The sequence below is a fragment of the Pleurodeles waltl genome, chromosome 6 (assembly GCF_031143425.1).
Source record: "Pleurodeles waltl isolate 20211129_DDA chromosome 6, aPleWal1.hap1.20221129, whole genome shotgun sequence".
Classification (NCBI taxonomy): domain Eukaryota; kingdom Metazoa; phylum Chordata; class Amphibia; order Caudata; family Salamandridae; genus Pleurodeles; species Pleurodeles waltl.
In genome coordinates, this window is record NC_090445.1 from 758,038,457 (window position 1) to 758,064,459 (window position 26,003).

General features: G+C 43.7%; 1 protein-coding gene across 2 annotated transcripts in view; it reads left to right on the top strand.

The window, feature by feature from the left end:
• NRAP (nebulin related anchoring protein) overlaps positions 1-26,003 on the top strand; it is a 337,786-nt gene that overhangs the window by 126,144 nt on the left and 185,639 nt on the right. For both annotated transcript variants that reach the window (XM_069239330.1, XM_069239331.1), the window contains 3 exons: positions 2,429-2,536; positions 24,290-24,394; positions 25,268-25,366. In XM_069239330.1, the coding sequence (XP_069095431.1) occupies positions 2,429-2,536; positions 24,290-24,394; positions 25,268-25,366 (312 nt within the window). The remainder of the gene's footprint in view (positions 1-2,428; positions 2,537-24,289; positions 24,395-25,267; positions 25,367-26,003) is intronic.

Here is a 26,003-nt window from a genome sequence, read left to right on the forward strand (position 1 = left end):
CTCCCATAGGTGAACATGGGGATTGTCTTGAAATATCTTTTAAGTGTAATTTCCCATTGGGAACAGATAGAGATTGGGAGTTTGGGGTCTCTGAACTCACACTTTAAAAATACATCTTTTACTGTAGATGTTTTTTAAACTGCCTGTTTGAAAATGCTGCTTTTAGAAAGTGGGCATGTTCTTGCTTAACCATTCTGTGCCTCTGCCTGGCTGTGGAATATTTGTCTAGGTCAGGATGACCGTTGGGCTGGTTGTGAATTCACTCTAGACAGTCACAAAAAGGGAACTGAGGTGTGCCCTGCATATCCTGATGGGTCTTGCACATGAATAGGGTTGTGCCTGTCCTTACACAAAGCTGTCTCCAACCCCTGGAGTGTGTCTGAGACCAGGGCAGGAAAGGAAGGGTCTTGTGCACTACAAATACCTTCCTTTGAAGTTTACCTACTTCAAAGGCAGAAATGAGTTAAGTATTGGACCCAAAACCCCAGACTTTAAGAACACTTCTGGATCAAGAGGAGACTCTGCCAAGGAGAAGAGCTGAAGAGCTGTGAGCAGGAGTACTGCCCCTTTGCTGTGTGTGCTTTTCTGGGTTGGTCTGCAGTTGCTGCTTGTGCTTTAGAGAGGACAAAGACTGGACCTTGCTGTGTATCCTGCTTGTGAAGTTTCTCCAAAGGCTTGGACTGAGCTTGCCTCCTGTTAAGTCCTCAGTCCTCAGTCTCAGGGACACCAAAGACTTCACCTACCAGCCCCCCTGGGTTCTCTTGCTGAGGTCCATGGCTTGCCAAGAGGTGCCCACTCCAGTTCCTGGGCCCTTGGGAGTAAAATCTGGCATAAGACAAGAAGAAACAGGCACATCGACTTTGGACGACTCCAGAACCAGCACCGCTGCCTGAACCCCAAGCTGTGGTCCCTGCTGAAGTGCAACAACTGTGTCTGACGCTGCAGACCCAATGCCCCTTCAGCACCTCTGAAGCCCTGCAACATCGTAAGTCCTGAGTGCTGTGTCACTGACATTCACGACACCGAACTCCACCGTGGCGCCTGTGGCCCTGTGGTGTGACCGTGACACTGCGAAGTCGCCCCATTGCATCTAGTCCAGATGGAGTCATTGACCCCGCCGGATCGTACGGAACCGACACCTCGCCCCACCTCCGTTGCCTCTGTAAAGAACCAACGCCTCACCTCTCCTGCGTAGCAGTAAGGAGCCTACGCCTCACCTTCTGTGTAGCAGTATGAAACCGATGCACCTCCCCGACCCCGTGAAACATCTTTGACCCTGCCTCGTTTGTAAGGTACTGTACCTGAGGTCTGTGTGACTCCGTGACCGGCACAGCACTCCCCAATGAGTGGCATCAGACTGTTGGGAATGACTCTGCCATGATGCCGTGATAGCACAAGTTGGAGTTTTTGTGTTTCTAAGCACTTTATTGGGATTTAATCTTTAGAAATTAATATCTGTGCTTGTGTATGTTGGATTCTTGTTACTTTGGTCTTGTTTTACTCAGATAAATATTGGCTATTTTTCTAAACTGCTATGGTGCCCATTTGTAGTGTTTTCACTGTGTTACTGTGTGTGGCTACAAATACTTAACACATTGCCTCTAAGATAAGCCTGGCTGCTCGTGCCAAGCTACCAAGGGGGTAAGCAGAGGTTATCTTAGGAGTGGGACTCCCTTACCCTGACTAGAGTGAGGATCCCTACTTGGACAGGCTGTACAGTGATTGCCAACTAGAGACCCCATTTCTAACCCCATTTCAGCAGTGCATACAGCATACATTTAGATGTGCACTGTAATATGCTATTTATTACAATTGTTGGGATGCCCCACCTGTGTGGGGAGGGGTATTATGACCCACTGCATGCATCACCTCTTCAGGGTCATGTCCCTTCCCACACTTTCGTACACACATTTTCTGCATAGAGCATTTGTTTCCTTAGAGACTCGGGCATTGCACTTCATAGCGTACTAGTGGTGCCAATTTCTGGCGAGGCCATGTAGAATTAATAAATTTACACGAATGTAAAAACAATCAGGTTTAACTATGCCTGTCAGTGGGATGCAGATGTTGCCTGAAAAATCCTATGTTACCGAAAAACACAGACTATGAATCCCTGCAATGTTCACTTTGTTGTATGAAATCCTGCCCATCCCTTGCACCAGTATCTCTCTGTGTTTGCCTCTCCTCTCTCCTCTCCCTGTCTCTTTCCCTCTTTCTCGTTCTATAACTCTTTCTGGAGCTTTCCATATTTTTGTTTTTCTGATTTTACTATTACTTTCATTTTTAAGATAAATAAATAGTTTATATTCTATGGAAGATGCTTGAACCTCTAGAAAGCGTACCTTGATGTATACTTATTATTAACGTGGTGAGTTAAGAGGTACGGCGATGGGATCCACTTTCATATCCGTTTTATTTCTCTACGCAGCTGAAATACAAAGAAAACTACCAGAACAAAATGAAAGGCCATTATCAAGGCATGGGCATGGACAGGCGCATGCTGCACGCCATGAAGGTGGGCAGCCTGGCTAGTAATGTAAGTACTCCATGCATATAGCAGATTACTTCCATTATTGTACGTAGGACAGTGTGGGCCTCTGCGCCAAGCAACCATCAACCATATTTCTATATGTGAAATAAGAATATATACTTACATATAGGTAGCAGGTAGTATTTAGAGAAAAGAATAACGCATGCCCCTAAGGCCAACCAGTTCTCAAATCATATTACCATAAGCACAATAGAAAAATATGTATACCTACTGGGACAGTATTTATAACATAATAATGTACAGGGTTGATCAAGACGTGACCGATAGAAGCCTGCAGTTTCTAGTTCCAAAAAAGTATGTGTGGGATAGATGGTATGTGGCATACCTCGTGGGAAAATCTAATTTATCAGAGGAAGCCCATATCTGGAATTTTGTTGGCTCCTCATATCGAATCATTTAATCAACTGACACCTAATCTGCTTACCTAGCTGTACCTTGGAAACCTGTTTTCGTTTTAGACTAAATAAATGAAGAAATAGTAAGGCGGTAACACCATAGTAAATGCAACGACAGGCCTTAATAATGTGTGGAAGATGTGAACGTAGGCTTTAAAACATGTTGCCCTCATTCACAAAGCTATTTGTGGATGTAAGTCTGATCTAAGGAGCGCAATATGACTTTTGCAATTGACAGGTGTCAGTTTCACACTTAGGAAATTATTTACTCACAAAAAGGTTTCGTTATGAGTAATATCCATTTGTGGATAGGAAGTTGGTGTTGCAAAGTGACGACATCCTGACAGTTTATCAACAGCTACATATTTACATTTTTGTGGTATTCACAAGCACCTTCTCACCTTGGAAACAAGCAGGAGTAAATCCCTTTCTAAAGTGGGAAGACGAAAGGAATATCTACTCCTCTCCAAACTGATGGAGATGTGGGCAAAGAGAATTCCCTATCGGGGACAATATTTTCCCCATTGACAAATATATGGAAAAATTAGTAAATGCCTTCACAAATTGCTCTAGTGTTTACACTTGAAAACATTTTACAAGACATCGCAGTCGGGCCCTTTAGTGCTAGAATACATCAGATTCCAATGAAAGAATGGGACTAAATGTTTCGAGACAGATTATTTGTGCAGTAGCATTTTTTTCTTTTGCTTCTTTTCTCCACGGGGAGAGTATTTTACCCCTTGGATAAAACCCTTTCCGTACACCCCACCAGTTTTGGGTCTGAGCCCATGTCACCTTGGAAAGGCAGTTCATTTCAGACCTTCTTCGCTCTGACGGGAATTAATTGGTAGGAAGTTTGTGAATACCTACTAACATATATATTTGTGCATGGGCACATCCTTTAAGAGCATTCTAGCCACAGAACAACCACTTTCCGCCTCTTGAAGTTCACTCATGACCACTTGAAAGTATCTTGTATTAGTAAATCCTTTACACGTGTAAAACAACTCTTGTGAATTTGAAAAGTGCTTTTGCAGTAGTGCAGAAAACTAAATTATAGGTAAGCTACAAGCATATGCGCTAATAGCTATGCAAGTGGGAGCCAAGAGGCCAGTTCACAAAAGCATGTGTGAGTGAGGGGTGTAGTTATACAGGAGTACTCTTCAGCCATTGCCCTAGGACCGTAGGCTAAATGTTAATCAGTTATAGATTTACTAGTTGTGCAACCTGCAGATCTCAAGTTGTTTATGTTGTTTGTTAAGACGAAATTATGTATTTCTCTTTTTTACTATTATTCATGACCGATATAAGGATTGGTGCACCCTTTTGCCCTCAGTGGACATGCTTACTGTAACATGGCGGTCAGACAGCCGCAAAAGCAGTGGTCCGGCCTCCATATTATGACTGTGGCTGAGCCATCACAGTCCAACCGCCGGCACCGGCAGGTTGCCGCCAGTCGACAGCCTGGTTGTCTCGGCATTCGTAATCTGCCAGGACAGCGCTGCAAGCAGCACTGCCCTCTGGATTACAGGTTCCCTTTCCGTGAGCCTTTGCATGGTGGTAGGACGGAATGGGGGCATTCAGGGCCCCCTGGGGGCCTCTGCATTGCCCATATATTTGGCATGGGCAGTGCAGGGGTGCCCATGGACAGCCCCGTTGTGCTTTTCACTGCCAGAATTATCAGCAGTGAAAAGCGTGATGGGTGCTGTCACACCCAATGCACTGCAACATTGCCGCCAGCTCGATTACGAGTGGGTAGTTTCACGCTGAGCCGGCAGGCAGAAACGCTGTTTCCACTCGGTGGCCCAGCAGGAAACTTGTAATAGGGCCCGCAGAGGGATGGCCGCCTCACCGGTCATCCCGACGCGGGACTTTGGAGGGCGGCCCATGCCACCCGCCAAAGTCATAATGAGCCCCTATATCTTATTTCATTCATTTCCTTTGTTTCACTGAATGTCAATAAGCGTGTGTGCAACAGAAAATTATGAATGAATAAAGAGATGATTAAAAATACAGGAGTACTCCTCTATGCCCGCACATACCTTTGTGATTCAGCCCCGAAACACCCAACTCTCTAATAAAAATGCACCGGCAAAGTCCTTTCTGTTTGTACTATTTGTACATAAACAGTTTCTGAATATTCCCATTTTATTCCCATTATGAATGTGGGGTTAGTTCACAAAGGCATGTACGAGTATGTCAAAGAGTACTACGGGGTATTGCTTTAAGTATGCTAAAATGCTTTTCTGAATAGACTCTGTGGTGTACTGATATCTTGAAAAGCTAGCTCAGCAGTTAAGTACATCTGAGGTGCTGACTCAAGAATCTGGTTAATTTGTGCCATGGCCTGTGCAAAAATATCACATCAGTAGCCCTTGAGTGCTACACAAATGTCATAACTTGTCATAATGTCAGATCACAACACTTCTACCTGCTTCACCAAGTGAAAAGGTAGATTTTACATTAAATCAGTATGCACAGGCTTACCAAAACTACAAAACTGGCAGTTTTCAGATTCATTACCATGAGTAAGGTGGCATACACATGCACAATAAAGCAGGTGAGTGATTATCAGATATGATCAATTAAATTTAGCAGGATGATAAAAATATACTCTTTTCTAAATTTCTGGTAGCAAGTCTTTCGACTGACACACAATACAACTTTTTTTGTTCTTAGTGCTTCCATTCCTAGCCAAATATGAACATAGAACTATGGCTATAATATCATATGTTACAGATTATGACTGTCATTCTGATGGTTGCTTCTAGCCACAGATTCCTCACCTTTTCAATTCACCCAGACTGGATCTGGAATCTCTTTAGCAAATGCTCAGTGTGTGCCAAAAGGTGGTGTAATTTGACAGTGCAGCAGCTTTCATCTGCTTCCGGAATTGAAGGTTCAGAGCTGTAAATAGGTGCCACCAATGCGCGCTGACCTGTGTTCCTTTTTTATGTACCTTTCGAAGTGGATTCAGAGCTCTACTCCTGAATTTTTGTTGTTTTTTCACTGACTTTAAAAACGGGTTTCAATGAGTGTGCTAGGAACATTTTTCCTCCATGCATCAAGCTATGCCATACTTTCAAGAAGTAGATGCTGGTTACAGACCTGCACGACATCTCCCTTTTGTGTTCGCGAGCCAAGCATCAATTGACATCCGCCTGACATCTGCCTTTTGTGTCTGAGAGCCAAGCATCAATTGAAGTCATGCAACAAATGCTCCCTGTTACATACAAAAGGCATCAAGGAGCAGAAGGTGAAGTTGTGTCTTTCAGCGCAAACAATAAGGCCAGTCGTGCTTCATATCTCCAGCCCAGTCCTGCTCCAAGATGAAGTTGAAGGACACATTTCTGTGTAAACACAATAAGTGGAGACAGCAGTCCTCTCACCGTTGCTCCCACTCCAGGGATAGCTCGAGCAGTCAGCACTCAAAAGGCCCAATTCTGCACCAGTCATCTAACTCTAAACCCATTCCATAGCTGGATTTTTGCATGCCATCTTCCATTCTGCAGCAGATGGATGTCTTTAAGTAGTCAATGCTGGAGGTCTATCGGATGATCTCTGGTCATCCTTGAGTTCCTTCAGACCCCATAGATATACTGGGGTCCCCTTTTGGATATCTATTGGTGTGGTATTCTCTGGCACAGGCCTACATGACTATACCCATGCCAGGTAGTCTGCGGGTGCCTGGCTTTGTTTCTAATCTTTTGCCAAAGGCTTTGCCAGTCCCAGATCAGATCAGATCAGATCAGATGCTGGTCTAGAATAGCTGATCTCAAGTGTCTCATTACAAAATCACAAAGGCACAGTGAAGATTTGGGAGGATTCACCAGCTGTGCCTTTGCATTGGTGCCAGTATTTTTGGCCTCTTGAGGTCAAGTTCATGTAAATCAGATGCGATCCAGGAACTTCAGAAAGTTCCATATGACTAGAATGATGAGGAGGAGGCAAACAGTTTTTAATGCCTCGCTATACTGATGTTGCACTGTATTTAGACCTTCAAAATACCAGTGGCCCTGATACCTCAGCAGAAATGGAATTATATTTTCATCACAAAGGAGAGCTCCTCCTTTGCAGTATGGGTTCATGAAGGTGTGGAACTACAGTTGCCAGATGTAGAAACTAAAGCTAAATTGCATACAGAAATCTTGCAACCTGGCTCTTCAACTTCAGAACCTCTGCTAGCTTGCGATGAAACCCGGTTGGAATCCTGACAGCGGCGTGGTCGAACCATGTTTTGCACTACTGGTAAGTTGCCATGTTGCTAATGCACCACTGGCCAGCACCAAGTGATCAGTCCTTTTTGACACAACTCCCTACTCTGCAAAGCCTCATGATTCAGGCTTCCCAGCAGCCCCCTTTGAGAATTGAAGCACCTTGATGCTTTTGGCAAAAGGGTGTTCCCTTGTTTGGCATTACACTTTGTGAGTGTTGTTTGTATGTTAGGGAAATACACTTATTCCCTATTTGATAATGCAAGCGTGGTCTTTCCCATCCTCCCTGAGGAAGCCTAAAATACTTTTTGCCAGATGGTTCATCATAGACAAGATGCACCCAAGTACATTTTACGGCCATCTGGACACCTCAGACTTTGTTAGGTGTGCTGAGGGCACATTCTGTGGTGTTTCAATGCCATACCTTGATGCATGCCATAGGTTATCCCAGGGGACATGAAGGCATCCCTTCTGAATGTTCCTTCGATGGCTCCAGGCTGGTTGGGGATAAAGAGGATTCAGCTTTGCAGAGGTTCAAATATAGCCATGCCTCAGCCAGCTTCTTGGGACTTGCTGTCCCCGTCCCACCCGTTCCATCAAATATACTGGAAATGTAGGGGTTACTTTTGGGGTCTGGTTTACCACCTAGCAATTTCAGCAAGCTCAGAAGCCTTTACAGCTATTTAAGGGGTCAGGAGGCTGAGGACCGTGCCACTCATTATCTTCCTCTTGTCCAGTCACTGCCAACACAAATCCACTCTGATTTCCTCTTTTAGCCTGCCCAACAGCCATGCCGGTACCTCAGACTAGTGGGCTATGCAGGTTGTTCCTCATTGTTACACAATTCCCCTTCTATGGACACCCCTTCAGTTCCTCCTGTTTTGACTCAGACTTCAGCAGGACATGCTTCTATTCTTGCCAAATAGAATCAGTCATTGCTGGCCAAATAGGCAATAAAAAAGTGTCCCTCAGAAGGAGCGGGGAAAAAGGTGTAACTGCTGCGCCTTCTTGCTGCCCAGGTGGATGTGAGACATTTGGTTCTTGAAAACCTTCTTGCAGAAGGACAAACCAGATCCTCTCTGCTCTAGATTCTCGGCATTGGCTGGTTTCCTTAGAATTGGAGGACATGTACATTCATGTACTCATCATGCATCCCTGCAGGCATTTCCTCTGCTTCGTTGTAGGGAAGGGCGACTTGTAGAGCAACATCCTGCCCTTCAGCCTCACTTTGGTATTAATAAAAGTGATAGTGGTGGACACAGACCATCTTCACAAGTTGGAGTGCATGTATTCTTGTACCTTGATGACTGGCTGTTGAAGGCAGACCAGTCAGACCCAGTCACAGAGCACCTGTTGGCAGCCATCTCACTACTGTTTTCCACGAGGTTCTCCATCAACATGTTGACATCCCATCCTCACCTTCATTCGGTGTAGTAAGTTCCTTCTTAGGAACAGTTCAGGACATGGAGGTGTTCAAATCATTTCGTCCCCACAGAGGGTCCAGAATATTCACCATTTGTTCCTGATGTTTAAGTCCTGGGTTTTGGCCTGGGTGGCTGTCTGTTTAAGTCACTAATTGTGATGCGTTTTTTGGCACGGCTTATATATGTATCCTCCTGTGCCTTTTGTTATACCACAGTCGGACCTTAATTTGGTTGTTACTTTCATAATATGCATGCCTTTTGAGTCAATGCACAGCTGCTGTGCGAGGCAACTGACCCTTAAGACCATCTTCTGATTTACGATGACTTCTGCACACCATGCTAGTAAACTGGAGGCTTTGTCAAGGCAACCGTCATAAACCATCTTTCTGCCAGACAAATTGGTGCTCTAGACTGGGGCATCATTTCCCCATGACGGTGTTGCCTTTCCATCATGCTGTATGTTTTCTTCTCTCTTTCACATTCCCCTAAACAGAAGAAGTTTCATCTGTTGCACCCCAAAAGGGCTTCTAGCTTTTATATCTATACAACGTTTTGTAGCATTCACATGTGTTTAGAAAGGAAGGGCAGTCCAGAAATGGGCTTTATCCAGATGGATCATTTGCTGTACAAAAATAAGCTACACCTTGTCCGAGGATGAGCTTTCTGGGAGCATTCAGACTAATTCTACTAGAGCCAAGTCCACCACTATAGCCTTTGCTAGCGATGTTCTGAAGTGGGACCACCAGGTGGCTAATTGGCCATCTTTCCACACCTTTATCAAGCATTACTGACTTAAATCAGCATGTAGGGCCATTTTGAAGTAAGGTCATGTAGGAGTTTGTGGTCTGACATCCACTCCTCAGACAATCCACATTTTGGGAGGTACTGTTTTGTTACCTTTTCAAAATGTGAGGAATGTGTAGTTAGTGGCATTCATCAGAAGAACTTTCGTATCTTCTGTAATGCTTTGTTTGTAGCATGTGTTGGCCGTAGATAAATAAGCTCAGCATACTCCTGCCATTTAGCATTGGGCTCGGATGTTTGAAACTTGTTTTTCTTTGAAGAAGTCCTTCGAGCCAGGAGTGACTCCTCTTATAGTCTGTACTGCCCATGGTCATCAGCTCCTTTTGCCTTTTCGGTGACTGATACAAACATCCCCCTTCGATGAGGACTAGCAAAGAAAGCAGGTTACTTACTGGTGTTCAGATTTTTCTGCCCCCCTGGCTCAGGCACACATGTGGAGTGATGGTAAATACTACTTTTAGCATCTGCTCTAAGTGCCACACAAAGTATTCCAGGAAAGATCACCATAAAGTCTGCAACCTCTGTCTGTCTCCAGAACATGATGAAATGTCATGTGAAGCGTGCCTGGCCTCTTAATCAAAGAAAACTCTTCAACAATGAAGAGAGCTCTGCTGCGCCCATAGCACAATTCAGGCACACCTGATATCTTTGGGGACCAGACGCAACCAGAACCAGAACACAGCCTCCACACTGAGGGACATCGCAGAGGAGGCAGAAGCACAGGGTGCACCAATGTTTGTCCCCATTCTTCCGATCAGCAGTGGGGAAGCGCCTGACTCAGACTATGAACTTGAAGCTCAATCGATTGATTTGATTGGGTCCGTGAGGACAGTGGGAAAAGCATCCCACACCTAAAGTCCATACAGAGACTCACAGAACCCTATGCCTCTGGCCCTGGAAGTGTCCGGCTCAAGGCAAAGGAGCAGACAGTCATACCTCTGCTGAAACAATCTGCAAAGGCTACAGAAAAAACGAAGGCACTGACCACTCCAAAGTTGAAGCCAGTTTCGGAACTGGCATCACAAAAACAAGCACTGACACCGGGAAAGCCTCCAAAGCTGTTTGAGTTGAAATCTTTTCAGGAAAGACCCCGGGTGCCTTCAGAGTCCATCCCACTATTCGAGCCAAAAACACACTCAACACCAAAAACACTTCACAATTGAAGCTGACATTGGTGCCGAAAACTACACCTACAACATCTTTGGCCTCAAAGGCTTCCATGCATAAAATACTTGTAAGGAAATGGCTCCCTGTTGCAGTTACCCCCCACTTTTTGCCTGATACTGATGCTGACTTGACTGAGAAGTGTGCTGGGACCCTGCTAACCAGGCCCCAGCACCAGTGTTCTTTCACCTAAAATGTACCATTGTCTCCACAATTGGCACACCCTGGCACCCAGGTAAGTCCATTGTAACTGGTACCCCTGGTACCAAGGGCCCTGATGCCAGGGAAGGTCTCTAAGGGCTGCAGCATGTCTTATGCCACCCTAGGGACCCCTCACTCAGCACAGACACACTGCTTGCCAGCTTGTGTGTGCTGGTGGGGAGAAAATGACTAAGTCGACATGGCACTCCCCTCAGGGTGCCATGCCAACCTCACACTGCCTGTGGCATAGGTAAGTCACCCCTCTAGCAGGCCTTACAGCCCTAAGGCAGGGTGCACTATACCACAGGTGAGGGCATATGTGCATGAGCACTATGCCCCTACAGTGTCTAAGCAAAACCTTAGACATTGCAAGTGCAGGGTTGCCATAAGAGTATATGGTCTGGGAGTCTGTCAAAAACGAACTCCACAGCTCCATAATGGCTACACTGAATACTGGGAAGTTTGGTATCAAATTTCTCAGAATAATAAACCCACACTGATGCCAGTGTTGGATTTATTAAAAAATGCACACAGAGGGCATCTTAGAGATGTCCCCTGTATTTTACCCAATTGTTCAGTGCAGGACTGACTGGTCTGTGCCAGCCTGCTGCTGAGAGACGAGTTTCTGACCCCATGCGGTGAGGGCCTTTGTGCTCTCTGAGGACAGAAACAAAAGCCTGCTCTGGGTGGAGGTGCTTCACACCTCCCCCCTGCAGGAACTGTAACACCTAGCAGTGAGCCTCAAAGGCTCAGGCTTCGTGTTACAATGCCCCAGGGCACTCCAGCTAGTGGAGATGCCCGCCCCCTGGACACAGCCCCCACTTTTGGCGGCAAGTCCAGAGGAGATAATGAGAAAAACAAGGAGGAGTCACCCACCAGTCAGGACAGCCTCTAAGGTGTTCTGAGCTGAGGTGACCCCTGCCTTTAGAAATCCTCCATCTTGATTTTGGAGGATTCCCCCAATAGGATTAGGGATGTGCCCCCCTCCCCTCAGGGAGGAGGCACAAAGAGGGTGTAGCCACCCTCTGGGCTAGTAGCCATTGGCTACTAACCCCCCGGACCTAAACACACCCCTAAATTCAGTATTTAGGGGCTCCCCAGACCCTAGGAGACTAGATTCCTGCAACCTAAGATGAAGAAGGACTGCTGAGCTGAAAACCCTTCAGAGAAGACGGAGACACCAACTGCTTTGGCCCCAGCTATACCGGCCTGTCTCCCCACTTCTAAAGACACTGCTCCAGCGACGCGTTCCACAGGGACCAGCGACCTCTGAAGCCTCAGAGGACTGCCCTGCATCTAGAAGGACCAAGAACTCCCGAGGACAGCGGCTCTGTTCCAGAAAGACTGCAACTTTGCAACAAAGAAGCAACTTTGAAACAACACACGTTTCCCGCCGGAAGCATGAGACTTTGCACTCTGCACCCGACGCCCCGGCTCGACTTGTGGAGAACAAACACCACAGGGAGGACACTCCGGCGACTACGAGACCGTGAGTAGCCAGAGTTGACCCCCCTGAACCCCCACAGCGACGCCTGCAGAGAGAATCCCGATGCTCCCCCTGACCGCGACTGCCTGCTTCAAAGACCTGACACCTGGTAAAGACTCTGCATCCGCAGCCCCCAGGACCTGAAGGATCCGACCTCCAGTGCAGGAGCGACCCCCAGGTGGCCCTCTTCCTTGCCCAGGTGGTGGCTACCCCGACGAGCCCCCCCCCTTGCCTGCCTGCATCGCTGAAGAGACCCCTTGGTCTCCCATTGAAACCTATTGCGAACCCGACGCTTGTTTGCACACTGCACCCGGCCGCCCGCGTGCCACTGAGGGTGTACTTTTTGTGCTGACTTGTGTCCCCCCGGTGCCCTACAAAACCCCACTGATCTGCCCTCTGAAGACGCGGGTACTTACCTGCTGGCAGACTCGAACCAGGGCACCCCCTTCTCCATTGAAGCCTATGCGTTTTGGGAACCACTTTGACCTCTGCAACTGACCGGCCCTGAGCTGCTGGTGTGGTAACTTTGGGGTTGCCCTGAACCCCCAACGGTGGGCTACCTTGGACCCAATTTTGAACCTTGTAGGTGGTTTACTTACCTGCAAAAACTAACAAACACTTACCTCCCCAAGGAACTGTTGAAAATTGCACTGTGTCTAGTTTTAAAATAGCTATATGTCATTTGTGTGAAAACTGTATATGCTATTTTGCTAATTCAAAGTTCCTAAAGTTCCTAAGTGAAGTACCTTTCATTTAAAGTATTGTTTGTAAATCTTGAACCTGTGGTTTTTAAAATAAACTAAGAAAATATATTTTTCTATACAAAAAACTATTGGCCTGGAATTGTCTCTGAGTGTGTGTTCCTCATTTATTGCCTGTGTGTGTACAACAAATGCTTCACACTACCCTCTGATAAGCCTACTGCTCGACCACGCTACCACAAAATAGAGCATTCGAATTATCTCTTTTTGCCACTATCTTACCTCTAAGGGGAACCCTTGGACTCTGTGAATACTATTCCTTACTTTGAAATAGTGCATACAGAGCCAACTTCCTACAATACTCTCAGTGCCGAGAGCACCAGAATCACAAGAACTGCCTGTTCATCCTACTTTAACAAAATTACAGGAGAAGCTCAACGCTAGGCAGAATATTCTCCATAGATCCAGATACAGGAAGGGTAGTAACCAAACCACCTCTCCCATTTACAGAGGCACTACCAAAACATAGGAAGACTTTCAAGGGAGAAATCATTGAGTCTCAGCCACCAAAGCCCTCACGGAAAAACAGAAGGACAAAGGCACCAGTCCCATCCAATCTTCATCTGAACCTTCATCTCCTCTCCCACTACTTTACCACTACCTATCCCTGCTCCTTCCCCACCTACTCGCTCTCTACTGCCAATACCAGCTATACCTCCACCTCTGCCAACTTCACCACAATGCTCCCCTCATGCCCACCCACAGGAAAACATCTTCTCTAACGGAGCATTGTGCTAGGGAACATACTGACCCCTACTGTGTTCCACACTTTCCAGACCCACAGGGTGAGCCAAATAATATTGATCAACCACAGGTTGACTATAACATAGATCTCCAGGGGGATACAGATCCAGTGCTATAGTCCTTCAGACCTTCCCCACCAGACAATACCACCACCTACTACTAGGTACCTTGCAGGTCTCTGGGAAGTTGACATGCATACAGTGGGGGATGAGGACGACTTCCTTGCAGAGACACTGTCCAAACACAACACATTATCCAATTTTTACCTGTGGTAAAAGGTATGCTTAAATCCACCACAGATAGTTTTTAGCAACCAATCAATTGAAGGGTCTTAGCCTCTAGGGTTGACAAAAAATACAAACCCTCACCAACTGACGCAATCAACATCAAGGGCACATCCCCCTGATCCTCTTGTGATGCACATTGCTAGAAAATTAGCCAATTCACAAATCGACAGTGTTGCTTCTCCTACACGGTAGCAGAAAGAGCTCTACACACACTAAAGGTTAAAAGAGCAGTGATGAATTACATTGACAGAAAGAAACCTTTTCTTAAAACTCAACAACTTTTTGCGGCCTTTTCAAACCCTCAGAAAGGCTCTTCTCTAATGCAAGAATTGCAAGGTGGATAATAAGATGTATACAAACTTGCTTCCACAGGGCCAAAGATGTGCTACCTGCAGCTCCGAGAGCTCATTTCACCTACAAAAAAAGAAGCCTTCATGGCTTTCCTTGGAAACGTTCCCCCAGTGGATATCTGTAAATCAGGCACATGGAATAACCCACATACGTTCACAAAACATTATTGTGTTGATGTCTTAGCGAACCAACAGGCTAAATTGGGTCAAGCAGTATTATGAACACTTTTTCAGGCATCTACTTCAGCTATGCACCACATCTGGAGAGCACTGCTTTACATTTAATGCTAAGCATATGTATATACAGTCAACACATGCTACAAATGAGATATGGTAATTGCCCTGTAAGCATCTATTTGTAGCCTGTAGTGCCATAGATTCAGAGGCGTCATCACCTCCCCGCTTTAGCAGCTGCAGCGTTGGTTGGTTTTTTATGGTTCTCTTCTGTCTGCAACTCGGCAGTCAAAGGCTCATAATTAAAAGTGAAAGGGTTGGAGGGTGAGTGAGTGGATGGATTTGGAATGGTGGATGGATGGGTAAGAGAAAGGATGGATGGATAGATGCATGGATGAATGAGTGAAAGGATGGATATAAGGATGGATGAGTGAAAGGGAGAAAGCATGGATCAATAGATGGATGGATTGATGAGTGAAAGGGTGGATGAATGATGAGAAGATCTTTGGATGGATGGATGATTGAAAGAGTGAATAGATGATGAGAGGATGGGTGGATGAGTGAGTGATGAATGGATTATGATGAAAAGGTAAATGGATGGATGGATGCGTGGATGGATGGACGGATGAAGTGAAAGGCTGGGTGGATGGATGGGGTGAAAGGGTGGTTGAATGGATGAGTGAAAGGCTGCATGGAGCAGTGGATAGATGAGTTAAAGAATAGATGTAAGGGTGGATGAGTGGAAGAATGGATGGATGAGTGAAATTGAGTGTAGATGGATGGCTGGATGAAAGGGTGAATGAATACTTGAGTGAAAGGGTAGATAGATGGATCGATAGAAGGGTATGTGAGTGAAATGTTGAACAGATAGGTGAGTGAAAGTGTAGCATTGATAGATGCATAGATGAATTAATGAAAGTATGGATGTAAGGATGGAGGAGTGAAAGGGAAGAAGGGTGGATGGATGGATGAGTGAAAGGATAAATGGATAGATGGAAGAGTGAAAGGATGGATAGATGGAGGATGAGAGAAAGGATGGATGTATGGATTAGTGAGTGAACGGATGGATGGATGAGCGAAAGGGTAAATGGATGATCAATGATTGAATGGATGAATGGATGAATGGATGCATGGATGGATGGATGAATTAATGAATGAGTGAGTGAGTGAAAGGCTAGATGAATGGATGGGTGAAAGGGTGGATGTATGGGTGGAGTGAAAGGATGGATGGGTAGGTGGATGGATGGATGATGGAAGGAAGGATTGGTGAAATGAAAGAAAGGGTAGATGGAATGAAAAGATGGACAGATGGATGAGTGAAAGGGTGATTGGATGGATACATGAAAGGGTGGTTGGATTGATGAGTGAGTAAAAGGATGGATGGGTGAGTGAAAGGGTAGATGGATGGATAGAGGGATGTGTGAGTGAAATTGTGGATGGGTAAGTGAAAGAGTGGATGGATCGATGCATGGATTAATGAGTGAAAAGATGGATTTAAAGATGTGTGAGTGAAAGGAAATATGGATGGATGGATGGAGCGATCTATGGGTCGATGAATGGACCGATGGATGGATGAGTGAAAGGGTGATGGATGGAGGATGAGAGAAAGAAGGGATGAATGGATGAGTGAATGAAAGGATGGATGAGTGAAAGGGAAAAGGGATGGCTTTATGAGTAGGTGGACAGAGTAAAAGGCTAGATGAATGAACAGACTAAAACGGTGAATGGATGAGTAAAAGGATGTTTGTAAGGATGGATGAGCGAAAGGGAGGGTAGATGGGTGTCTGGATGAAAGGATGGACGGATGGATGTGTGAAAAGGTGATTGGATGGATGGATGAGTAAAAGGGTGGGTGGGTGGATGACTGAGTGAAAGGTTGGATGTGTGGATGGAATGGTCAAAGGGTGGATGGATGGCTGAGTGAAAGGGTGGATGGATGAGTGAAAATGAGCATAGATGGATTGATGGATGGGGTGAAAGTGTGGATAGATGGATGAGTGAAAAGGTGGATGGATGAGTGAAAGGATGGATGATTGAAAGGATAGATAAATGGATGGATGAGTGAAAGGATTTAAAGTGAAAGGATGGATGGATGGATATGTTTGATAGATGGATGGATAGGTTTGGATATGGATAGGTAGTCGAATCGATGTAATGATGACAGATTAAATGTTGAATGAAAGCTAAACAGATGACAGAATGTACAGGTAAAACGGTGGATATCAGCAGACGTATTGAAGGATGAAAGGATGAATGGATAGATTTTTGGAGGGAAGCAACCTCCTCCAGGGAAGGTCGCAATGGCTTGCTTGGTGCCATAAGAGCTTTGGTTCAAAATGGGGGGTATTTTAATTTTCTGGCTACTCCCTTGCATAGATTCATTTGCACCCACCCTCCTCCCCGGTAGCTAATAGCTGACATATGCACTATTATACTCAACAATTTCAAACTATACTTTGCATGCTCATCGTTACTATCTGATTTCATGCCCCTATCATAAGCTCTGAAGATGAGCCAAAGCAGTGGCGTAACAAAGGCCCCTGCAGCCCCAGCGATACGGGGGGAGCAGGCTCCAGGGGGACCCTTCAAGACAGTACTCTGGTCTGAAAGTTCCTGAGTGAGTCCAGAAGGGGGCCCCTCCATGTACTGTGCAGGGGTGGGGGGCCCTTAAGTTTCCTTAAACCACTGAGCTAGAAAACAATTTAACAAATGAGCTGATGACCATGCACAATACAGACTATAAAAGGAGTGAATATACCTTGTGAATCGAAAGACTTCTTTGAAGAAAAACAACTTGAAATGTCTGAGCCCAACACTAGATGGCAGAGCATATGCATTCACAGCACTACAAGCTACAAATAGATGCTTATGAGGTAAGTCACATACCCATTCTGGTGGATACTCAATCGAAACCTTACTGCCTTCCCTGCTCAGTGGAGTGGGCCCCAAGGTGTCAATAAGGTTACATGTGAGATTCTGCACACTGTCATGCTTTTAAGATGTATTTTACAATATGGACCCATAGATGTGGAATGCTTTATTGAAAAGTGATGTCAACACGAAGGGGTGGCACCTAAATAAGGCTCCACATCATCACTTCCGAAGCCGGGGCGAACACACCATGGAGTCTGATTGCACCTGGTAGCAATTGCTAAATTGCAAAACATTTCTGGGAGTTTAAAAGGTGAGGAATTTGCAGTTAGATAGAGTATCCATGAGAGAAAGCATTGCCCAAGGTAAATAACTTTTTAGAATTGCGAAATCTCTAATTATACAACCAGAACTATCAAAGTTGTGAGGATTAGTAGTTGCAGGATGAAGTATTACTGCATTATTATGACTCTTCCACTATTGTATGATGAATTACTACAGAAATTGGTGTCTCTGCACCAATTTCCACAGGCAATTCCCAAATTCTGAACCCTTTTCCACAGATATATTCCACCAGGATTTAATCTGATGAACTGTCTTCTTTGGAAAGCCCACCTTAGTAATACAATTTGCAGAAATACCACATATTTTAAAATGATGATTTACACAGAAACTGCCTGGAATGGGACCTATGTGATAAAATCGGTGTGTTCAATTATAGTGCGCACATAGAAAGTCTGGGTGTTGTTTAGGTATTAGGTTTAACATCACCCAGCCTTCAGATGTTGACGCCATTGATACTACAGGAGAAATTACTTATCTCTGTGAGTTGAGGGATGTTTTGGCAAACATGAATCAATCTTAAACTTTATGTGATTTTTCACAAATTCCATTATGCTGGGAGGGTCACTGAGTGGCATATACTTTTCATCTAATCTGTCATCAGACTACTACCGCGCCCCCCCCCACACAAACATGTGTGCGAGATGATGGGATGTTGGATGCCGATAATGGTGTTGAGACTCTTATGCTTTTCACTTGCTTCAGAAATTTCAAGGAGATGTCATAAACCAAAGTCACAACATTTTTTGCATCATGTTATCTTGCAGCTGCTAGTAAAATAAGATCTTAAGTTGTATTCAAACCAATAGTACGTTGAAGGCTCTGGCTGCAGTTATCTTTGCCTCTGTAAACACTGAACCATAAAGATTAGCACAATACCAACAGAGCAAGCAGACAATCAGCCCAGCAGTATGTTATATCAATGCTTCTCACCAAGGATATGGTGTTGGGCCTTGCCTATTCGTGGTCCATGACCAGGAAGTATTAAAAAAAACAAGCACCAGCAAAGCCAGTAGATTTGGATGTAATGTAAATACAGGCATTCACAAATGTTGTCTTGATGCATTGTATTTACAAATGTTTCTTCTAACAATAAAGCCTGCCCTACTGACTTAGCCAATGATGGGGGAAATAGCAAAACATATTGCTTTATGAGTAGAATGCACATAGAAAGAAAAATAACTAAATGGGACAAACAGTTTATAGATTTTTGTTTAGATTTAGAGTAGCCCGTCATGCATTCTAATCAAAGCATTTCCTGAAAGGCAGAATGGTATATCTCAATCCGATAGCATGAGGCAAGGGGGTAATAATCCTCTAGTTGAAGTAAAAAAGATTGTCGAGAACTGCCCTCTCAGGCCCAACCTAAAAAGTAAGTTTATCTTACACGGATAGGCCACTGTGATGAAAATATTAAAATATTCATGTCCTAATATTTAATGTATTTTATCATTCACAAACATATTACTTTGTGGATCATTAAGAGTATGTGGGAAGCTGTAAAAAAATAGGTGAATGTACTTTTTAGTGCATTTAACTCTATTTTGTACTACATTCTGTGGCTAGTAGTAACAGGGCACAAGCAAAAAGCTTGTGCTAATTTTACACCAAAAGTTGCAGAAAAACAAACATAAACAATACTTGCTCATTTACGTCTAGAGTTTGCTGTAATATCATAATTTATGGTAGTGGTAACACTATTACCACATCATAGTATAAAAGCAACAAAGCCAATATTCTGTGAATGACTCCATTGGTATGGCGGTGCTCATTTCCCTCAAATGGCAATGCAGTACAGCTCTACTATACATACGCAGTAGAATGTGTTACATCAGTGTCCTGAAAGTGCTTCCACTGATGCTCTAAAAATGTTCTTCTAACTCCTTAAAGAGGTAACCTTTTTCATCTTGCTCAACACCATATGGACCTTATAACAATGTTCTTGTAATTGCCTAGTAATCCTGCCCCTGATTTGCCATTTCCGGTAGCTGTTTCCAGTGGCATAGATAAATGCTGGGAAGGAGATGGCGATAGAAATAACAGGGACCACAAGTTGGATCCTGAGAGACCCCTCAGAAATGAGGAATTATTGGGAGAATCAATAATTTGATTCCTGTTTTTCCCCAGTATTTCCCCCCTAGGCTCCAACAGCAGAGTCCTTGAGTGAGCATTAGGGGGTCATAAGGAGTTTTTAGGGTTCATGGAAGGGTAGGATTATGAGGTAGTAAGGAGTGTTTCGGGTTCAGGGAAGTGTACTGCTAAAGAGTAGTAAGAGATTTTTAGGGCTCAGGGAAGGGTGGCATATATATTGGCAAGGGTTTTAGGATTCAGGATTGGATAGCGTTTATGGGTTGTAAGGGGGTTCTAGGGTTCTAGGGTTCAAGTAGCGTTGTATGGTAGTAAGGGGTTATTGGGGGTCAGGGAAGAGTAGCATTAAGGGGTTTTAGATGTTAGGATTCAGGGAAGGCTAGCATTAAGGGGCGGTAAGGGTCTTTTAGGATTCACGTTTGGGTAGCATTAATGGTTAGTAATGGTTTTCAGTTTCAGGGGGTAGTTGGAGTTTTCTAGGGTTCAGGGATGTAGGAGTAGTAAATTGTGTTTTAGGCCTTGGGGTGGATTGTATTAAAGGCTAATAATATTTTTGGAGTCAGGAAAGAGTGGATGTAAGGGTATTTTATGCTTCAGCTATGGGTTGCAATAAGGAGTTAGTAAGGGGGTTTTATGGTTCACAGAAGGGTGATGTTAAGAGGTAGTAAAACGTTTTTAGGGTTCATGGAAGGGTAGATCTAAGGGGGGGTTAGTGTTCAAGAATGCTAGAATAAAGGAGTAATAAGTAGTTTGTAGGGCTTATGGAGGGGTAAGGTTAAAGGGCAATAAGAAGATTTAGGGTTCAGGTAAGGGTAATTTACAATTATAGTATATTGACGAAGTAAATGTATTAATGACTTTTGATATAAAAAATGACATTTGAAGTAAATTAAGTATAATAGTATAGTATTTTTAAATAAACTCAAACAAATATGTATGTTAACTTTTCAGAACTTAAATATATAAAGCTAGAAATTATAATTACAAACTTACCTGTGAATTAAAGGTACCTTAGATGTAAATAAAATTGTGATGTAACAATACTCCAGATGAACTGACCTTGATGTAATGTCTCCTGATATAAAGGTTAACAAAGGAAATACTGATGGGGATAAGCAAATGGAAGTTGAAAAACCTAAAATTATGTCTGTGCGTGCACTGCTATTTATCCCATCGAAAGTTTTCAACTTAGAATTAGAAAGAATGAACACCATTCTCTGAAGGACTGTCATATTAGCTAACTTTGATGTTGAAGATGGAAAGGGAATAGGAGGATGGACTTGGCCTGCGTTACTGCAACACATACCTCTTGACTGTCCTCCTTACATCTGTGCTGCTGTCCGAAATGAACAGACAATGTAATTATTGAGGATAATGTTAGTTATTGTAATTATAGGAGACATATAGCATCACAGTGGCATGTCGATGATCTAAATGTCGGGCTCTGTTGTAACACAATATCCTGACTTTATAAAGAGCCCTGACTAACACAGCCTGATATGCCAATGTGTACAGCTGCTTGGAAGGTAAGCATACAGCTTTGACCAAATCCAAAGCTGTATTCAGGTGAATCACCAAATGTGTGAAACCACATTTCCTGTCTGTAGCTTTCCTCAAAACTCTTTTTTATCACCTCAGGTCTGGTGGCAGCTGCACTGTCAAGCCAGACTCAAAGAAATTAGTGTTCTAATACCTAACACGATAGGTTTGGTATTACCACATGGTATGGTGAGTAGTATAAGTCTCCTAAACCTGCTTATTTATAACATAGATATAGAAAAGCCACAGACATTGTAGGCTCTGCAAACTTCATGAATGTGTACCTTAATTAAGGTATCTCTACTGCAACATAACTTGGTGTCAAATAACACAATTCCTAGGGCCACTGCCACATTAAGAGATGAGGGAGCTGAGAGCATCACTTCTCTCTGGTGGTTTGCCGGAGTCCTCTGCAACATAAACTGTGCATCTGTACTGTAAGCAGCACTGACAGAGCTGTACTCTTTGTGCGATGCCACTTCCCACTTCACTGGATAAATCCTCAAATTCTCTTACACTCAGTTCTCCTTGTAGGGGGTCACAACTGTGCTTCCTACCTTCTACTTTCTTGCTGACAGTTCCTGACATATAGTAGCAACACCAGATCATCTGAGCAAGCATATGTTCATTTACACCAGTTTACAAGGCAAGGTTAGTACCAAGCCCCTATATCTACATTGCATCATCAATGGATTCAGATCAAATGCCGCTGGGGTTTGATACACCAACCAGCTGCTCTCTGTATACATCTTCCATTTCGTAACAAAGGTACTTTTCTTAAACCATACCTCACACAGTCAGGTCTTAGTCATAGTTATTCCTTTCTTTTACCTATTAGTGACTTGTTTAGGCATTTCAGGTGTTTTTCCTAACACTTTTGTGATTATTTTATTTTTACTCAGGATCAAAACTCTTTACTGACAAGGAGACAAGACAAGTGTAATCAAAAGATGCTGTATATGAGGGATGGGTTTGATATGGTTAACAGATGTACAAAAATGTCCCTGACTTGGCTCCTCAGTGAGTTTTGCCAGGTTTAAAAAATAACAATTAGGAAGAAGGATGTGGTGAAGGATTTGATAGTTGTCTTTCCTGAAATGGATTTCATGGTTCAGAAGAGAGAGGTAGGAATAGTCTTTCAGTCTAACATAAATGACATTTCTTGCATTCTGTCTTTTCATTATCTGAAGGCACATTCAGATTACCTTCTTAAAGTTAACACTTAGGGGCATATTTATACTCTGTTTGCGCCGAATTAGCGTCGTTTTTTTCGACGCAAATTTGGCGCAAAACTAACGCCATATTTATACTTTGGCGTTAGACGCGTCTAGCGCCAAAGTATGGGCAAATAGCGTCATTTTTTTGCGTGAACGCCTTCCTTGCGTTAATGAGATGCAAGGAAGGCGTTCCCGTCTAAAAAAATGACGGCGACGCAAATGCGTCGTATTTATACTCCCGGGCAAAAATCACGCCCGGGAGTGGTCGGGTCAAAAAACCCCGCATTTGCGCCACTTTTTAACGCCTGGGTCAGGGTAGGCGTTAAGGGGCCTGTGGGCTCAAAATGAGCCCACAGGTGCCCTCCCCTGCCCCCAGGGACCCCCCCCTGCCACCCTTGCCCACCCCAGGAGGACACCCAAGGATGGAGGGACCCATCCCAAGGACATTCAGGTAAGTTCAGGTAAGTATAAATTTCTTTTTTTTTTTTTTGGGTGGCATAGGGGGGCCTTATTTGTGCCCCCCTACATGCCACTATGCCCAATGACCATGCCCAGGGGACATAAGTCCCCTGGGCATGGCCATTGGGCAAGGGGGCATGACTCCTGTCTTTACTAAGACAGGAGTCATGTAAATGGCGTCTGGGCGTCGTTAAAAATGGCGCAAATCGGGTGGAGGCGATTTTTTGTGTCAACCTGACTTGCACCATTTTTAAGACGCCCTAGCGCCACTTTTCCCAACGCCGGCGCTGCCTGGTGTACGTGGTTTTTTTCCACGCACACCAGACAGCGCCGGTCTGCTTGCGCCGGCTAACGCCATTCAATAAATACGGCGCCCGCATGGCGCTTCAGAATGACGTTAGCCGGCGCAAATTTTTTTTACGCTAAACTGCGTTAGCGCAGTTTAGCGTTAAAAAGTATCAATACGGGCCTTAATCTTAGAGGGGTGTATACTTTAAAGGTTTGAGAATCTGCCTGATGTTCCTTCTGGAGAGGGAGACATGGCATCTAAGGAAAGCATGCAACACTGATTTCAGAACCTTAAGTTCTCCGTGACAATGTCTACAAACTCCAACTACATGTCTCATTTCGCCATGATGATAACGGTGACTGCTTTGGCACTGGCTTCTGACATTATAAGATTATAAAATAAGTATGCTAGACCAAACAATTCCTCTGCCTTCTGTTCCTCTGCTGTAACACATTTGTCATCTCTGTATAATCTCTAAAAGACAATGACTTTGACTGTGAGAGAAGACTACTTGGAGCCCCAGCCTAAGTAGAGGTGAATTAGTAGCCCCACCAAAGAGGCTAACAATGTCTTAGAGATAGAAACAACAATTGAAACTGATTTGTTCTAGAGAAAAAAAATGAAGATACCAGAAGAGTCTAAGTTTTACCCCAGTGGATGTTATTTCAACCTTAAGAGCCATCTTAAAGATGCATTAAATATCTCAGAAATGTTGCAAGTCACATCAGATTCTCGCCAGTGCAAAACTGTCATGAATAAGGTAAGTGATGACTGGTGTAAATAATCAAAGTGTTTGGACACATTCGGGATATGCATGTTAGTCAACTGGTGTTGCAAGTCAGCACCTCCTTTTATCCTACCACATGCTGATAGATTATTGATTGTTCAATGATATGTTGAAGCTGTTCTTCATTGTATTTCACTTCCAGATTGCCTACAAATCAGACACCAGTAGTGATGATGTTGACTACAACTATCCAGCTACACTTACACCTTCATATCAGACAACAAGAAAACTGGTGCCATTAAAAGATGTAAGAATGAGATTTGTTGTAACATTTTATTTGACACTGAGAAACTTAGCTTGTGCTTGTATGTACCTGCCATGTCAAAGTGTATTTGAGCTTCTGGTCTGGGTACTAGGGTTAGTTCTAGTCACCTGTAGCAAATAAGATGGGTAGTATCTTATATCACTCATACCAGAGTGACTTTGTAAGAATGACATGACTAAGAAGTCATTTTGAAAATGAATTTAAGAGATTTACTGGATATCAGAAGCTGTCATACCACAACTATAAATCCTCTCACATTTTATGTCACTAGTATAGGCCAAATAATAGGAAAGAATCAGTAGAGAGCTAATGCTTTATGAATTATTTAAATTAGTGGACCCCATTATCTAGAATGCCACTCTTTTGACTTGAACATAGTATCAATCATGATAATAACTCTGAGCTGTTATTAATTCAGTTTGGCTTAGGGCCCCATAGTGCCTGGACAGTAGTTACAATAGTAAATCTGCCCAGTCAAAGTGATGCCAGGTTGAGATATTGGTGAGTACCACAATAAAGGTAAGGTTGTAGCAATGATCGGTCATTGGAATTGAATTGAAGTAAGTCGATGTAGTGACTTACTTCAATTAGATTCCATTGATAGGAAAGACCAGACACAGGAAAGTGGCCACGTCTTTACCATCTGCCAAGACCCCCATTAGAACTGCCGCCAATTGCCACTTTTATGGGTTGTATTAAAATAAAAATAACATTCTCAAGGATGTCCTAAATGCTTTATGTTATGCTGAGCTACGTTATGTTTCATGTGGTTATTATACTAAAGTTGACCAGAATGAAGAAAAGAATCTTTGTGTTAGGTTTTCTGAAAACACCTTCTTATTGTACCTATTCTAGGTCAACTACCGTCAGAGCATAGACAAAGTGAAGTACAGCTCATTGACTACTACTCCAGAGATGATACAAGCCAAAATCAATGCACAGCAGCTGAGTAATGTAAGTCTTACTGTACAGTTCAGATACTTTTAAGGTTAGAAAGGCAGCAACATGCACAACCCATAGCCCTACTGTAATTTGGGCTATGTGTGCCGTTGGGGGGGGAGGGGTTGTATGAAAGCTGTATGGAATATTTCTATTGCAAGTTTTTTCATGTTCTTCAAGAATCTGCCAAGTTATTTTGGGTCTCTGTTATGGTACTCATATACTGAACCCATGCAACAATGTGGGATATGTGCATGCAATCTGCAATTGTTCTAGGTCAATATGAAATCTTCCAAACTATTTACATTTCACAAATGTATGCATATTTTAAAGTCATCATCATAAAGAAAGATTTGCTATGGTCTGTTAATTTCCTGTTATCTTACTCATGCAATGATAACTCATGTAATGTTGACCACAGCTCTGCATGGCTTGCATGATTTGTTGTCAAATTGACGTATGATGCTTGAGTGCTCTCAACATCCATTATGTAAGCCTTCCTCTCCACTATTAACAATGGAAAGAAAAAAGTGAAATCACATCAGTTGCAATTAATTAAGAGCAGAATGAATTATGCTAAAGACATGCGTTCCTATAATTATGTATTTTTGTTTTACATCACTGCATTGTATCATCCTCATCATAATACTCT